Genomic DNA, 15,098 nt, shown 5'->3' with positions numbered 1-15,098 from the left:
CCTCATGGATCCAAAAGTTACATTCAATTTTAGTGAGTGAGTTTGGTGGATTTGATACTTTTAGCAAAGCATTCCGTGGGGGCAGAATAGAATCCGTCCAGGGGACATTCCCTGCAGATGATATCCTGGGAGACCTGAACCTCGCTAGGGGCTATCAACCATATCCAAGAATGTTATGGGGCTCGGGATGCCCAAGTCCCACCAATTCCTGACAGTATCTGGGCCGGAAGTCCGTCTAAAGGTAGTTAAATTTGCATTCATTGATAATGGACTATGAAGTCGAATTAGTTCCTCTAGGATCGTCGGCTCGATCACTAATCGACGGTCAAAGAGTCATCATGGGATTCATGGTCATTCCATACACATCTTACACTCCGCCAACGCACTTGTTCTGTACACATTCCTCGTACATCAGGCTACCCGATAGCGGATGAGTTCGACCGCTGAACCGCAACTCAGAAGGTGCAAGACAGCCCTAAACACCTCGTAAGAACATAACTTACCTAACTCCCGCGATCGACAAGGTAGCTTTGTCAGACTCGCTGCTTGGCCTGGGCGATTATTACTCAGCAGTACGATGTTTCGACCGCATCAGTGCTCGAAGTCCGACGCGCTCACTTTCGCGAACGATATAAGACAGAGATCCAGGTGTTGTCCACAGAGGTTCCGTTGACTTGAACAGTACATTCAATCTTCCCAGATCATTCCACGCATCTATGTCTTCAAAACTCCCAACCCGCCAGTTGGGCAGAAATGGGCCAGAAGTGACCGCCCTCGGTTTCGGGGCTCTTGGTTTATCCACGTTCTATGGGAAGAGGCAACCTGATGAAGAGCGCTTCGAATTTCTCGACCGTGCCTACGAACTGGGGGCTTGGAACTGGGATTCTGCCGATGTCTATGGCGACAACGAAGATCTCATTAGCGAATGGTTCAGGAGGAGCGGGAAGCGAGACGACGTAAGCTCAAATCAAATCATCCCCTATGATCTTACGCCTAACGCCACTCTTCCGTCCTAGATATTCCTCGCCACCAAATTCGGCAATATCTGGCGTCCGGACGGCTCCAGGACCATCAGAAACGACCCTGAATACGTCAAAGCCGCTTGCGAGAAGAGCCTCAAGAGACTCGGAATCAAGACAATCGATCTGTACTATTGCCATAGGCTCAATGGACAGGTTCCTGTGGAGGACATGGTGGGCGCCATGGCTGAACTAGTCAAGTATGACCACATCAGTGGAGTGTCCTGAACAATTGCTGACTGCCGAGAAAAGGGAGGGCAAGGTCCGATATCTCGGCCTGAGTGAGTGCTCGGCAGAGTCGCTGCGCCGTGCACATAAAGTCCACCCCATAACGGCTGTCCAAGTCGAATACAGTCCGTTCACAGTGGAGATCGAGGACCCTCAAATCGGCCTGCTAGAAGCCTGTCGAGAACTTGGAGTGGCGGTCGTTGCTTACAGCCCACTTGGTCGAGGGTTCCTGACTGGACAGTACAGATCACTTGATGATTTTGAGCAGGACGATATGAGACGAACACTGCCGCGCTTCTCACCCGAGAATTTCCACAAGAACCTCGAGCTTGTAGACAAAATCGTCTCTCTCGCCAGCAAGAAGGGATGTACGGCGGGTCAATTGACGCTTGCGTGGTTAATGGCCCAGGGTGAAGATATCATTCCGATCCCAGGCACAAAGAAAATCAAGTATTTGGAGGAAAACTTGGGAGCTCTGGATGTGAAGTTGACTCAAGAAGAAAACCTGGAGATCAGACAGGCTATCAAATGCGCCGAAGTCAGCGGAAATCGGTATCCTCCACAGATGCAGGCATACAACTTCATGGATACTCCACTAAAGACTTGACAAGTTACAACAGCGATGTGAGAGTATATCTTGCCGACAATGTTCTTTTTTCACTGTTATCAGTGGTCATGTTATTCAAACGGGGTCCTACTGGACGCTGTGAATGGTGTCTCCAGCATGGTCTCCCGGCGACTCGACAGGGAAGGTACACAGAGATATGACGCGAATGGATGTGGTTGAGATTGCTCGAAGGGGCGATTACCAGGCGTTGAGTCGGTTGGAGTCTCATCGAATAACTCCATATGGTCCTATAGGCTGGTATCCGTCTTTTCAGTCCGAAGCAATCGATTTCCTCTATTTATCTTGACCATTGAGCTCCACGAGTTGCCGGACGATATCGAATAAGCTGTCACCTTCGCCGACCGCGCCAGGAGAATCTATCCTTCTCCGCATATCGTCATCCAGTAAGGCTCGAAGCCTGGACGCCAGGACACCTATCCTTGCCCATCCTCGCAATTTCAACCACCCATCCACGACAATCCCCGCCCCGGAAGTATCGACCTCGATTGGCCCGCCGAACAGCAACAGTGCGTACGCATTCAAGGGGGTCAAGTCTCTGATAAACGTCTTGCTCGTCTCCATCTTGGCGAAGTAGCTTACAAACGCAGCCCCGCCGGAAAAACTCTGCGCATCGAACAGAACAGAGCTCGGATGCACGAACACCCTCCCGTTCTCTTCGTTGAAGTACTTGATCGTCTTCGCCTCGGGATCGAGTTCCTTGGCACCTGACATCGAAGCAATATACTTCTTGTCGGGCATTTGAATGCGAGCGATTTGCGGATTCAACGCCCCTGCTATCAACGCTCGGAGGAGCATAGTGTTACCTTTGCGCTGGTTATACCTCGATGGCTCCCTGGCATAAATTGCTGGTAGGAGACCAGCTTCAATCAACGAATCCAACAGCTGCCGTCTCGTCGAGTCGATGTCACGCAGCGTCTGTTGGGATAGGAATTTGTTCGAGCACCAATCTTGTAGATCCCTGTATCTCAAAGTTGCCGAGAGCTCTTTCCACTGCTCAAAAGCCGCACAATCAAGCATCAGATCTCCGTCGGTTGTCAAAAAGGACGAGCGAGCTTCTTTCGCCTCGTCCCTTTTATCGCGTGGGCTGACGAACGGGGACTTCGTCGTCAATATCGCGGCAATGCTTAGACACGGCTCCAAACAGTCGAACAACACTCCGTAAACGAGCAGCTTGGCACACCGCAGGTCTGCTGGAATCATGGCCAGGTACGTCCCCAGACCAGTGAGTCTCCCATTGTCCAATGCGCCCATCCTTTTGAGCGTCATCATCGCCATCTTCACGGCACGACTATGCGGCGGTGAGATCGTCCTGGCCAGGAAATCTTCAACATTCCTATCCGACCCAGTCGCTTTGACGGACAGACACAGCTGCTCGAGTGGCGTGCGGTGCATCTCTGGCGGCGATGCAGCTGGCATGTTGGCTTCGACATTGCGCGTGAACAATTTGTAGCACTTGCCCGCCTGGACTCGGCCAGCTCGTCCACGGCGCTGCTTGCACGCCGCTTGTGAGGCCCATACTTCTTCGAGACGGACGATGTTGGAGGCGGGGTCGTAATTCGTTTCTTTGACCTTACCTGTGTCGATCACCGCGACGATATCTTCAATCGTTATCGAGGTTTCGGCGACATTGGTCGCGACAACTACCTTGCGTTTCCCAGGTGGTGCATGTTTGAAGACTAGCCGTTGTTCCGCCGGCGTTAGTGAGGCGTGCAGCGGCAAGCCCTGAATGCGTGGCGAGTCGCTGAGGGACTTAAGGCAACGATCGATTTCCATCGTGCCGGGCATGAATATGAGGATACCGCCGGGATTCGTGCCGAGATCATCGTCGATGCATTGTACAAGTGAGGCGATCAACTGATAATTCGTGCCGGCTCCTAGACTTTGAATGGCTTTGCCCACATCCATGGGTGAAGCGTCTTCCGACTCTGTAGGCACAGCGCGATTGCCCCATTGGACGAGCTGGACGACATCGTCGAGGTAGAAATCCTGCACGGGGTATGTTCTACCTTCGATGTGTACCCTGCCCACGGTCCTGTTAGCGCCAAAATAGTTGGCAAAAGTATCGGCATTGAGAGTTGCGCTCATAAGGACGATCTTGAGATGTGGCAGCGACGGCAATGCATCGCGCAGCAACGCCAGAAGGAAATCCGTGTCCAGTGAGCGTTCGTGAACCTCGTCGGCGAAGACGTGGCTGACATCTTGCAGCGCTGTCTTGACATTCTCAGCGCCTTGTAACCGGCGAAGAAGCACACCGGTCGTTTGAAAGGTGATCTTCGTGGTCGAAGAGACCTTTGAATCGCCTCTGATAATATAGCCTACCTCGTCTCCTTCGCTTGCGCACCTCTCTGCGCTAACGCGATCGGAAAGTGAGAGTGCTGCGACTCGTCGAGGCTGCGTGCAGATCAGATTCGCGGATGAGCCCTGCAGACGCTGGATGGCATCGTCAAGGACAAATTGAATCGCTTGAGTACTCTTTCCTGAGCCAGTCTCACCAGTGATCAGGGTGACTTGGTGCTGACTGATCTGTTCGACGATCGAGTCCTGCTTAGCCCAAGCTGGCAGATTCTGTCTCACTGCCAACATTTTCTTCTGCTGCTGTGATTCCTGCCGTATAGTCCACGCTTCGAGTATCGACTTGCTCGTTCGCGTATCCTGCTGCTGCCCTCCTTTTGTTCTCTTCTTGTGACCTACAATTGCCTTTGCTTTACCCTCGATTGGTGAATCCCGTGCGTCTAACGACGCAGTGACAATCTCTAGATCACTTAACCTCCCAGGATTTTCAATGATTCTTGGAATTGACTCTTCAAGCCACTCGAGGAGACTGAATATCATCTGGTCACCGAGAAGATGCCCTTGAGCATATTGGACAGCCTGCTTGATAATACTTAGGCAGACATAACTCGGCACCTTGGCGTCTCGGATCGTGATAATAGGTGGCGAGGAAATTGGATAGCCATATATAGGACGCTGAAAGTTGAAAGTCGCCGATATCGCGGAATCTGGGCTGGTTTTGATGGAACATTGACCGTCTCTGATCGAAGTGAAGCGCTCAGCAAGAATAGCTTCGAGCGCCGTCATTTCCTCTGTCCACGCCAATTTGTTTGATAGTGTGTCGACCGGCTGATCCAACTTGGGAGGCACAAGTCTTGCTTGAAGCGCCTCTAGTGCCAAAGACTCATCACCGTGGTTGTCGCGCAGTGCCTGGAGACATAATTGACTGGAGTAACCCGCTTCAACTAGCCGCTGCACCTTTGAATCCGTTGAAAGATCGCTTGTGACAAGGGACACGCCTGCACTGTAACCAGGCGGAAAGCTCCATTTTGGAAGGGCATCCTCTGGCAGATGTATCAAGAGCCACTCCAGAACTTCTTCTCGGCTACCAGCCCAGTCCAACGCTTCCTGGATGTGACTCGCAACAAAGCCCGACTTCTCCAGGTCAGAGGCGATACGTTCTCGTTCGCTAGCCGGTATCTGCAGGCCATTTGGGTTCCAGATGCTCCTCGTTCGAATTGTTGATTCGATACGCATACGGGAATTCTGCCCCAGTTCGATTTTCGGTGCTCGATCCCAGCCTTTCAAGGCACGACTGTTGACGCTCGAGTTGACAAGACTCAAAGTCTCAATCTTCGGCGGCTTAGATGCCTCCTCTTGCCTCCTCTTCTCGATGGCAGCCTTGATGCCTTGCCGCTTGGATTCTGCTGCAAAGGGATCGGCGTCGTATTTCCAAGCTCGGTCTTCTTTGACGTCTTCCTCCTTCAGCCGCTGGAATTCGCCCTTCCAGAGATCTCGATGATTCGGAGGCAAAGCCATGGCTAGATTCTTCATACTCGAGACACGGAAAAGAGCATACGTAGCGGCAAAGTGCCTGGCTTCAAGAGCTGTTGGTTGATCCGCAAGATGTGCATGTGTTGGCGGCAGTTGGAAGGGGGGAAGCTTTGTGGTCTCGCCAGTCTTGGGATCAGTCCTCGACAGCACTACCCAAGCTCTATGCAGTTTCTCGCCATTTCCCCCAGAAGGCACCTGTCGACTCTGATAATCGGGCTTGTTCCACTTCTGTCGTTGACAATGCTCCGACAAGAGGTTTACAGGCAACTTGCCTGTCCATGATTGGCCTCCAATCACTTTGCGAGCATCTGGACGTGGCGGCACTTCCACCTGTCTGGGGTCTTTTGGCTTCTTGTCTTTTTGTGAATTAGTAAAAACGATGTGATCGCTGTCGGGTACTGCTGGGGTCGATGTTTTCGAGGCCTTGCTTTTTCCCGAGGCAGACCCCTTCTTGGGTGCCATCTGTTGTTCAATAGCCGTTGCGAAGTCCGACCGAGCGGATTGTCGTGAAACCCTCTTTTGTCTCCAACAGACGGCAAGTGATCTCCACAAGGGTGATGTCAGTAGAAACCTAGCCAACTCATCATTTTGCGAACTAGGCGAGAAGATCCCTCGATAGATGAGATAGGCGACAGGGCATCATTTGAACCTTTCAGAACTCGATGGTCGCACTGAGAGATGTTAGCGTTATGTCGCACACCATTAACTGCCCCGTCTGACTATGTGTCGTTTGGACATCTTATTATGAAGAAGTGAGGCAGAATAGTGAAAATAAGAGTCCCGGCAAACCTTCCGCATTACGCAACGGGCAAGGCTGGAAGATCGACTAGGCTGCTCAGCCTTGCGATGCCCCTTTTTCCATTTAGGCGGTTCATCGGTATAGATCCCATTGTGCGGAGGGCACTCTTCCCGCAGCGTTTTCTCGGACGCAATCGAAGGTTTTTGAAGGGACACGCGTTGACAAGCACCTAAGGGGACATCTATTTTCATTCTCTCCAAGAGTATTAGTTGCATTATTTCCGTTACAGCACGTCTGTTGCTTCGCTCGAAATCGAAATCACTTCGCGCATGAGCAGTCATTCCCTTTCCGTTATCTGCAGTCCGCAGAACAGACTCTTGACGCCGTTACCATAGTCTCCAAGCTTTCCACCCTGTGTGCAGCAATCCGCCATGAGAACGCGAATATTGAAGACGATACCCGAAAGAGGGTAAAATCATTTAATCATTCGCCTTATCTCTTTCGGTTTCCCGGGAAATGATGCCTGTCAGTGGTTCATAACTTCGTGTGTCGTCGTAAAATGAATATCGAATGGCAGTTGCCCAAGCAACGGCCTTCCAGTCTCCGAAATGGTGCCCGAAGGCGGCTACATCTGGAAGTGAATGAAGCTGCTCGTGTGCTCTCAGACCTTTGAGTCATTAGGCGAGTGCTGAGTGGCGGTCGTAGTGCACCTAGAATTGCCATAGAGCAGATTCCTAGTTGCGATAATAAGTAATGCTGTCATAGTATGGAACCGTTTGTGGTTGTGCTAAGAATACCATAGCAGCTTGATCTGGCAGTTGGAAACCTCTCTGAATTTCGGTTTCGACAAACGCCGATGCTCTCTTGTAGCGCTTGTCGCAGTATTTGTTGAACACTGCACTGTGATGTTTGCGAGGGTCATCGCAGCACTCGAGCAAAAGACTGACGAGAGGCTTAAGTTGTGAGTAGGTGTATCCAGAGTAGTAGACATGGTGAGCAGTCTGGATGTGTCAGTAATTGTTCCTGCAAAGCGTTGGTGGAGACTTACCCAAGTTCCCTTTCGAAGCATGATACGTGCAAGGCAGTGGGAGGCTGCGGCTGCGAAGCTTGGGGGACTGCCAATGAATCGCTCATCCATCAAGGTGACTTCTAAGAAGTATTTTGCCAAAGTTCGGGTTTCGAGGTCGTAATCATCAGCTTTGCTGATTCTTCGCAAGAAACTCATCGGGCCGGGCCATCCAAGCTCAAATTGGAGCATCGTAAGCATGAAACGCTCTGCCTTGAGGATCTCGTCGACAGTGTAGCCGCCATCAACCATGTACACAATCTCTTGGACAGATGGGCAGTTGATCTCTTCATATTTAGCCGCAATGAAGATAGCTGTTGCACCGACGAGCTGCAGTTTCCCGAGAGATACAACCTTGCAGGACAAGAATCGATCGATGTAGTTGACAGTGAGGAATAGAGTTTCTGGGAGGAGGTTGAAACGAAGATGCACCTGCACAAGCCAGTCCATGAGGACCGACCGCATCGACCATTGAATTTCGTGTTGGTTGTCCATGTAGTGAGCGTTGGGAAGCATCTTCAACTCCATAGATCTCATATAGTCGAAGATCTCGTCTCCATATTCGGCAACCATGCTTGTGTCAAAGCTCTCGTCCTCCACCTCTTCGGGGGAGCGAGTAGCCTCAACCAATTGCTTCGCCTGGGCAATCTCCTTGCGCACACGTTGATTGATTTGGGGGAAGAGCATTGCGGTGGCACCACCAGTGGTGTTGTCGCCTCTAGATCGAAAGGACCTGGCTGTTACATAACCCTCCTCGTCGTAGTTGTCGTCATCGTCTTCTTCCCAGTACTCCTGTTGCTCGGTTTGTCGCTCGACGTAAGTATGGTGTGAGCTCAAAGGAGGGATGTTGTCTACCGGGTTAACGAGCTTCGCGACAGGGATCTGCTGTATTTCAGGCTTGGTGGTTGTTTGAGCAGTAGTGTTGGCCGCAAGTGACGGGATGAGAGAAGACATATTATGAGATTCGTAGTGCGAAGTAACGGGGTGGCCAGCAGGCTGTGAACTGGCAATGACGTTCTCGCGAAGGCGAGCATCATTGGTCAATTCACTAGACAGCGCAGGCTCTAGGCTCACTTCATCAATTCCTGGCAAGCTGATCTCTGACTGAGGATCTTGAGCTTCTTTGACAGGCTCAGCAACAACCTGCGACGTTGGTGGAGGGAGACAAGGTCGGAGTTGTGTGTCGAACTGCGCAGAGTCTGTGTCCTTTGCGTTCACTGTGCCGTTAGTGGAGGATGGCTCCACAGTTTGGACTTCCGTCTCTTGCACTGTCACTAGGCGATTGTCTTTGAAGATGGTGGTGTGTCGCTTGTTCAAGGCCTTTTTGCCGTTGACAACATGTGAAAGAAGCCCATTGCTCTCTGCTGGGAGAGTGACGGCACTCTCAGAGGTTGAACTGGTGCTTGCACTGGAGAACAGTGTCTTCAGACCTGACACCGATAAAGGTCTCTGGGCAGGTCTAAGTAGGCTGGTTGACTTTCTTTCATACAGAGCTTGGACTGGTTTCACCATAGCCTGCTGGCTAGGCTTGATTTGCAAAGCTGAATCATCTTTAATGGGTTTTACACCTATGGTAGTATTGCTGACGTCTCCGAAGACCTTTCGTTTTGCTCCAGCTGCCAGGCCCTGCGTTGCTGGTACACCTGTTAGGGCAGGACTCGATTTGTTCCGGTGATGGATTGTTTTCGTGGCATGACCGGCGGGAGGGAGGTTCTCGTCGTTGTTGACGCGTATGCGCAAGGGTCGTTGTGGCTGGAGTCCAGATTAGTGACAATACGACATCAAAGATCATAGAGCTGGCCGGCTGCAAGGGAGGAGCAGGTCGCGTGTCGACAGGCTTTGTTGACAGAAGAGGGAGATGCAGAACAGCTTACCTTGACATCCATATTGACTGTTGTGCCTTCCAGTGTTTGTTTGCCTGTTAGATGTTCAGTCGAGGGAGGCTGTTGTAAGCCTATGCCGGTCGAGACGCAGCACCCCTATGGAATCCAGAACGCGACAGAATCGGTAGCATGAGTTGAAGTGCTATGGAAAAAGGGTAGAACGAGAAGGAAAGAGGTCAAGTCCAAGATTGAGTATCAATGCTGGAAGCTATGGCTGCGGAAAGCGCACGGATTGTGTACAACAAAACATTCGGCTTGGATTTATTGAATTGGAGCATTATGGTTGCAGGTCCGAGTAAACAAAACAGCCTTCTTGCCGCTCTAAAGATCTGCAGGCTAATACTCCAAATTAAAGATCTGACCATTCCTCTTTCAGAGGCCGACAACACCACTAGTGGAAAACACGAGTCCTACCGACATCTCGAACATCATTTTGACGGTCCACCTCAACGAAATGCTTCTACTAATGCATCAATATTGAGCTACTAGTTCTGATGATGAACTTGCATCTTCTACGGAGGGATGGGCTGCCTGAGGTCTGTCAACCGTGACAAAAGAACAAAAGCTGCCATATGACGTCGACGCGACACGGCCCAACGCGTGGTCACATGACTTTGCGTAGGTCTTGGAGACGAAAGGACCTTGATTTCTTCTCATCTTTTCAAGTTCTCGAAACAATGACAGTCAAGCATCACGACTGGCGATGACAATAATGAGCACTTGATCTGTTCTGTGGTGCCCTTGTCGACCTATTTCAACAGCCTGGCCTCGTAGCGAGGTGTCATCCATGACTGGCTCACTTCAAGACCCCAGCTGGTGGGCGCTTACTCACTCACCTCAACGATGTCATAACAGGACATCCAATCACCAAGAATCCACCTCCAGATGGAGAATCACCAGTTCTGCATGATACGGCGAGAAGTTTCAACCGTGCATCTCCTGACTGACTGACTGAACCGGTCGCTCGGAGGTCGATGCGGTATAGCCTGTTTGACGACTCCTCGTTGCATTGCTCGCACAAATTCACAGGCCCTGAACTAACCTGCGCTCTGCCCTTCAGACCGATGTACATCTTGCACAGCATGTTGGCCGAGGTATGAAAGTCAAAATCGGGAAAATGCAATCTGGGCAGGCGTTATCTTCCGAGCGAGAGAACTCACAGCCGCAAAACTCAATTTATATAATCATGGCTCTCATGCCTTGCCATTTGTGCATTGCTCGGCCGGCGTATTTGTGCCGACTTGCGCTGATTCTTTTCGCCCTCGGCATCGACGCCCATCGCCACGCAGAGGGCCCAAAGACGCAAATCGCATGATTGTTACCATCGACGACATTTTCCTATCATCTTGTTCAAACGTGTTGCAGGTCTTTCAGGTATGACGTTCCTCGTCCACGGAATTGGAATGTGGGGATGTCGTGGTCGGACAGTCAATAGCGGAATCTTGAAATTCATTAATCTCGCTCGAAGATCGACGCCATACATACAAATGTACGTCGACCTGTCTGAGACTCTACAAATAGCTACGATAGTGCTCGGGGCTTGGATTTCGTATGGGATCTGACCGCATGTGCACCAAAGGGTTTATCAAGCCGCGAAATTGCGCCGGGTGCGAGCTTCGCCGCCAGGCCGCCAAGGCCCTGGTTGGTGGCAGATCGTGAGCGAGTGTGAGCGAGGTTGACAGCGGTCGTTTGCGCATACTTCTTCCCTAGAGAAATAATGGCCAACGAGGCCCGGCAAGATCCTAGTCGGCGGTGATTATCGGATGAATCATTCCATCAGAGCTCTCGTCATGTTCATGAGAAATGCTCACCGAGGGTCGAGGTTGCATGGGTTGGCGATTCAAGTTCTGCGGTTTGTTGCAGCCAGTGCGCCAGCCCACGCACAAGTTGATCGAGGATTGGTGGAATGGTTGGATGGCATGCTTGCGTGTCTTGACCACGGCCTCTGAACGGCACCCAAACTCCACCTTTTTACGGCTCATTGCTAATCTTCACCAAACAGACGTCGCAAAACCTTTGCACTACGGCCAGCATTTCTGAGCATCAGTGAGGGGTTTGCTTTTGATCGTTTTAGCACAGCGCATCGCCTGGTCTGGCTCGCATTGGTGTCCTCACTTTCCCGATCCGCCTCTGCTGACCGGCTTCATCACTTTTTGTCTCTCCTTGTCCAACCCTCGGGCCCGGTCAGGGATGCTAGCCAAAGTATATGCTACCACCTTCCACAGGCCGCGCAGGACACCGCTTGGGTCGGGTCATGGTTTCAATTGGCTCATAGCCGGATGTACATCCCATCACAAGATAGCACTACCTGGGCAATACTGAATACCGGACCTGTAGTACGTTGGGTCCTCGCTTGAGGTCGAAGATAGGGCCCAACGCCATGTCTTGCACTTGAATCGTAGTTTCCAGCGACAAGACTCTTTCTGGTCATTTTTCCCTTTGTGCGCTCCTTGCCTGTTAAGAAGAATTACTGGTCATAGTTCTGACTCGTTGGAATTGTCAACTTCGGTTTCTACATCCTTCGAAACCACGTTCTTGTGGTACGAGGTACGGGCGCATCTGTGTCGAGGGTGGGTCTCTCAGCACTGCCAGTTTCAACCCTGCTTCCCTCAGCTTGACCTCTTCCCGTCACTCTTCGACTTGCCCATCAACCTCTCGACCTTTCTCTGTACTACCCGAGAGGTCTGTATATCTATCAGTACTTCAACCAGCCATTCATTTCAATATTTCACCCTTAACCGTCCCAACAGGTATCGTCGCAGGCTCAATGTTCGTATCCTCGACGATGCCTGGACGGTAGTGCCGGATACCACTGTCATTGCCTTTGCGCAGCCTCTCCTCCAGTCTGTTTCGATCATAGGATTACTGCAAAAAGTCGCGGTCGCTGTCAGAAGCGTTTGCCCATCGTAAGTCACCAACACTTTGCCCAGTGACTGCATCCGCAGCCATCCTCCCAACCGCCTCCCACCCTTCCAATCCAGCACCTTGGACCATCAGTAGCCAAACCATACCACGCATATACCGTTGACTGACAGAGGCTGACTTGGACACTTAGAGCATCAACCTCAAGCCTAGAAAACCGAGTCCTTCCGAACCCTCCTATTGCTCGACCCTTTCCTGTCTGACAATCCAGGCCTAAAAGGAGGGATACCAAGAGAAGAACGGAGACGTCCTCGATCATCAGGTGCAATGCAAGTCTCCAGCCTGCTCTCTAACGAGGAGCATACACCACCCAAAAAGATGCCTCCTGCAAAATCGATCTCTTTCGAACTCCTCCTAGACGAGGGCTCAAAGACAAGGGCACGCATTCCTCTTAGGGTTGTGTTAAACACCCATGACAGTGCTGAGTCTATCATCACTACGGTGAAGAATTTCTATGGCATATACGATGGCAGAGGAGTGAGCTTCGAAGACGCACTAGGGATTACACTCATTCCCTCTTACGAGAACTTGGCGCCTGATTCGACTGTCTATGTGAGAATTGTGCCAGCTCCTCAACAAGCCATGGGAACGTACACTCACCCAGCCTACTGCAATGAGAATGGATATGAGCCAAGACGCCGACCGAGTTTAGGTGAACCTTTCCAGATGTTGCCGCCTCACATGCGGGAACTGTCTCACTCACCCTCGAGGTCGGCGTCTCGGCTCGCTCGAAAGAGAAGTGTCTCTCCTACACAAGGCCGAGGGCGAAGAAGTGCGTCGCAACAAAAAGGAGGCTCGTTTCCGACCGCCAGTCGAGGCTCTAGTGCCAATGGCAGCTACCACGAAGACGACGGTTACAGTGACAGCGAAGCTGGGCGCAGTTCAGTCTCTGGATCCAAGAAAGCCAGAAGCGAACAGTTTGTGAGTTCAGAGATCAGCACTGCCAATGTGCTACAAGATGGTAGGCGCGGCCAGACCATTTTCGATAGCTCGGTAAGTGACCATGGATTTCCCCAGTCCTGCCCCAAGCTGACATTGACTAGACCTTGCCTCTCTTCGTTCCTCCACAAGTCCCAGTAACTGCATCACAATCCTCCATATCACCTCAGCGAAGATCGCTTCCGCAAGAAGGTCCCTCACCGTTCCATCCTCCGGCCCAAAAGTTCGGACTGCAACAAATCCCAATACTGTCCCCACAGACCTATGGGCCAATTCATAATGCGTATGGGTCAGGCGTAGGCGCCGAGATGGGGACACCTGTACCTCAACATGGCCATCGGCTGCGAGACAGATCTATCTTGCACCAAGGCCACAGTGGGCGACAAGGAAGTGGAGTGCTGCCTACCCCTGATCCTACTGTCGCAAGTTGCATCTCGGATGAAGATGTCGCCCGCACGCTGATCGCCCTTGGAGACGCTTCCAACTACTCACATGGACGTACCTCGAATTCGACTCTCGATGAAACATTCAGCGGCGCCGCCGATGCTGCTTCATCGACCGGTGCAACCAGCGATAGTGAGGAATATGGCGATGCAGAAGGAGGCTTGCCTAAGTATACAAAAGTCTTGGAGGATGAGGATGAGGACTATGATCAGAGCAGTCCCGCTCGGGAGCAAGATGATTACGAGGGCCAGCCAAAGATCAAAAAGATCAAAACCAAGATGCATGATGGCCCAAGCAATGGCTACCGAGCAACACCGAACTCATCCTTGAAGAATGGAAAATCTTCCAAGATACGCTCCAACACTCTACCAAAGACTGCCAAACACTCAGTTCAGCCAAGTCTAAGCAAGGTCACCTCTGCGCCCACTGCTGGGGGGCAAGCTCGAAAGTTGTCTGGGTCGAGCGTCAATTTCCAGCATCAATTGGGCGCGGACGAAGATGACCTTTCCTCCAAACCTCGTTGCCAACGATGTCGAAAGAGCAAAAAAGGTTGCGATCGTCAACGACCTTGCGGACGATGTAAAGATGCGGGCATTGGCATTGAGGGATGCATCAGTGAGGATGAAGGTAATGGTCGCAAAGGCCGTTATGGTCGGCACATGGGTGTTCCTGTCAAGAAGTCAGCCGGCGACGACTTGGACGAAGAGGAGTCCGTCATGACCGGCCCCGGTGCACTGATGGGCGGTGCGCTTGTCAGCAGCAGCCCCGATAAGAGCAAGAAGAGAAAGAGATGATCAGCGGCGTCGTTCGTTGTATATTGAGAGTGTTACAGCAAGGATTCTGGGAATCACCAAAAGCAAGTCATGGTCAACAGGTATAGAATGGGATTGTCGACCATCTGAGATAGGATCAAAGGGACCGCGAGGCCTTTCGACGGGATGAGAAGATTGACCACGATGGCGAGTGTCTTATTTGCTTTGTGTTCATGTTTGTCTGAACTGGAAGTACAATGGATTCCAGGGCCTGAAGGAGGAATAGTGGCGGGACATTGCAGTCTGTCTCCTTTTATTTGAAGTTTTTGGTACGGACAAGAGTAGGCGAATTTTGTGGATTGTCGTTTCCGAAGCAAGAGGTTGATCCTGGATTCAATCGCGTTCATGAGTGCACGAAATGAGAAGACTTTGATTGTCATTGGGAATCTGATCTGATCTTTTACATGACCTTCACACCACATCAAATGAAGGCCCAAGTTATTACGAGCACTTTGGTATACCAGAGTGACCAGGCGAGACTGCATCGCGAGATCGTACGAATCCAGTGGCTCACCACGTGATCATGTGCTTACCTAATTACGAATAGTCCCAAAGCAGTAGTAAAGCCGAAGTGAGGGGAAATTACTCCAACA

General features: G+C 51.3%; 4 protein-coding genes across 4 annotated transcripts; 2 read left to right on the top strand and 2 right to left on the bottom strand.

Annotated features, from left to right (window-relative positions):
• Positions 1–305: 305 nt before the first annotated feature.
• PV05_00648 (uncharacterized protein) lies at positions 306–2,062 on the top strand. The gene is made up of 3 exons (XM_013465563.1): positions 306–956; positions 1,017–1,219; positions 1,272–2,062. The coding sequence occupies exons 1-3, from the start codon at positions 717–719 to the stop codon at positions 1,852–1,854; spliced, it is 1,026 nt and encodes a 341-aa protein (XP_013321017.1). The 5' UTR covers positions 306–716; the 3' UTR covers positions 1,855–2,062.
• On the bottom strand, positions 1,747–6,436 carry PV05_00647 (uncharacterized protein). Its single transcript, XM_013465562.1, has one exon. It carries the CDS (start codon positions 6,160–6,162, stop codon positions 2,149–2,151), a length of 4,014 nt encoding a protein of 1,337 aa, XP_013321016.1. The 5' UTR covers positions 6,163–6,436; the 3' UTR covers positions 1,747–2,148.
• Positions 6,437–6,648: 212 nt separating this feature from the next.
• Positions 6,649–9,636, bottom strand: PV05_00646 (uncharacterized protein). Its single transcript, XM_013465561.1, has 3 exons — positions 9,380–9,636; positions 7,488–9,257; positions 6,649–7,440 (listed from the first exon to the last, which is right to left on the bottom strand). The coding sequence occupies exons 1-3, from the start codon at positions 9,389–9,391 to the stop codon at positions 7,174–7,176; spliced, it is 2,049 nt and encodes a 682-aa protein (XP_013321015.1). The 5' UTR covers positions 9,392–9,636; the 3' UTR covers positions 6,649–7,173.
• Positions 9,637–11,739: 2,103 nt separating this feature from the next.
• PV05_00645 (uncharacterized protein) lies at positions 11,740–15,046 on the top strand. The gene is made up of 3 exons (XM_013465560.1): positions 11,740–12,294; positions 12,444–13,303; positions 13,354–15,046. The coding sequence occupies exons 2-3, from the start codon at positions 12,578–12,580 to the stop codon at positions 14,485–14,487; spliced, it is 1,860 nt and encodes a 619-aa protein (XP_013321014.1). The 5' UTR covers positions 11,740–12,294; positions 12,444–12,577; the 3' UTR covers positions 14,488–15,046.
• The last annotated feature ends 52 nt before the right edge of the window (positions 15,047–15,098 follow it).

The sequence above is a fragment of the Exophiala xenobiotica genome (assembly GCF_000835505.1).
Source record: "Exophiala xenobiotica strain CBS 118157 unplaced genomic scaffold supercont1.1, whole genome shotgun sequence".
Lineage (NCBI taxonomy): Eukaryota > Fungi > Ascomycota > Eurotiomycetes > Chaetothyriales > Herpotrichiellaceae > Exophiala > Exophiala xenobiotica.
The sequence above is the reverse complement of the archived record's forward strand: the minus strand, read 5'-3'. Positions and strand labels throughout refer to the sequence as shown.

Excerpts from the sequence above, each read along its gene's own strand:
- PV05_00648 (XM_013465563.1), top strand. The coding sequence starts at position 717 with ATGTCTTCAAAACTCCCAACCCGCCAGTTGGGCAGAAATGGGCCAGAA. Across the intron at positions 957-1,016 it reads GGAGCGGGAAGCGAGACGAC|ATATTCCTCGCCACCAAATT; the intron begins GTAAGCTCAAAT and ends CTTCCGTCCTAG. Across the intron at positions 1,220-1,271 it reads GCCATGGCTGAACTAGTCAA|GGAGGGCAAGGTCCGATATC; the intron begins GTATGACCACAT and ends TGCCGAGAAAAG.
- PV05_00647 (XM_013465562.1), bottom strand. The coding sequence starts at position 6,162 with ATGGCACCCAAGAAGGGGTCTGCCTCGGGAAAAAGCAAGGCCTCGAAA.
- PV05_00646 (XM_013465561.1), bottom strand. Across the intron at positions 7,441-7,487 it reads TGCTTCGAAAGGGAACTTGG|ACTGCTCACCATGTCTACTA; the intron begins GTAAGTCTCCAC and ends TGACACATCCAG.
- PV05_00645 (XM_013465560.1), top strand. The coding sequence starts at position 12,578 with ATGCAAGTCTCCAGCCTGCTCTCTAACGAGGAGCATACACCACCCAAA. Across the intron at positions 13,304-13,353 it reads AGACCATTTTCGATAGCTCG|ACCTTGCCTCTCTTCGTTCC; the intron begins GTAAGTGACCAT and ends GACATTGACTAG.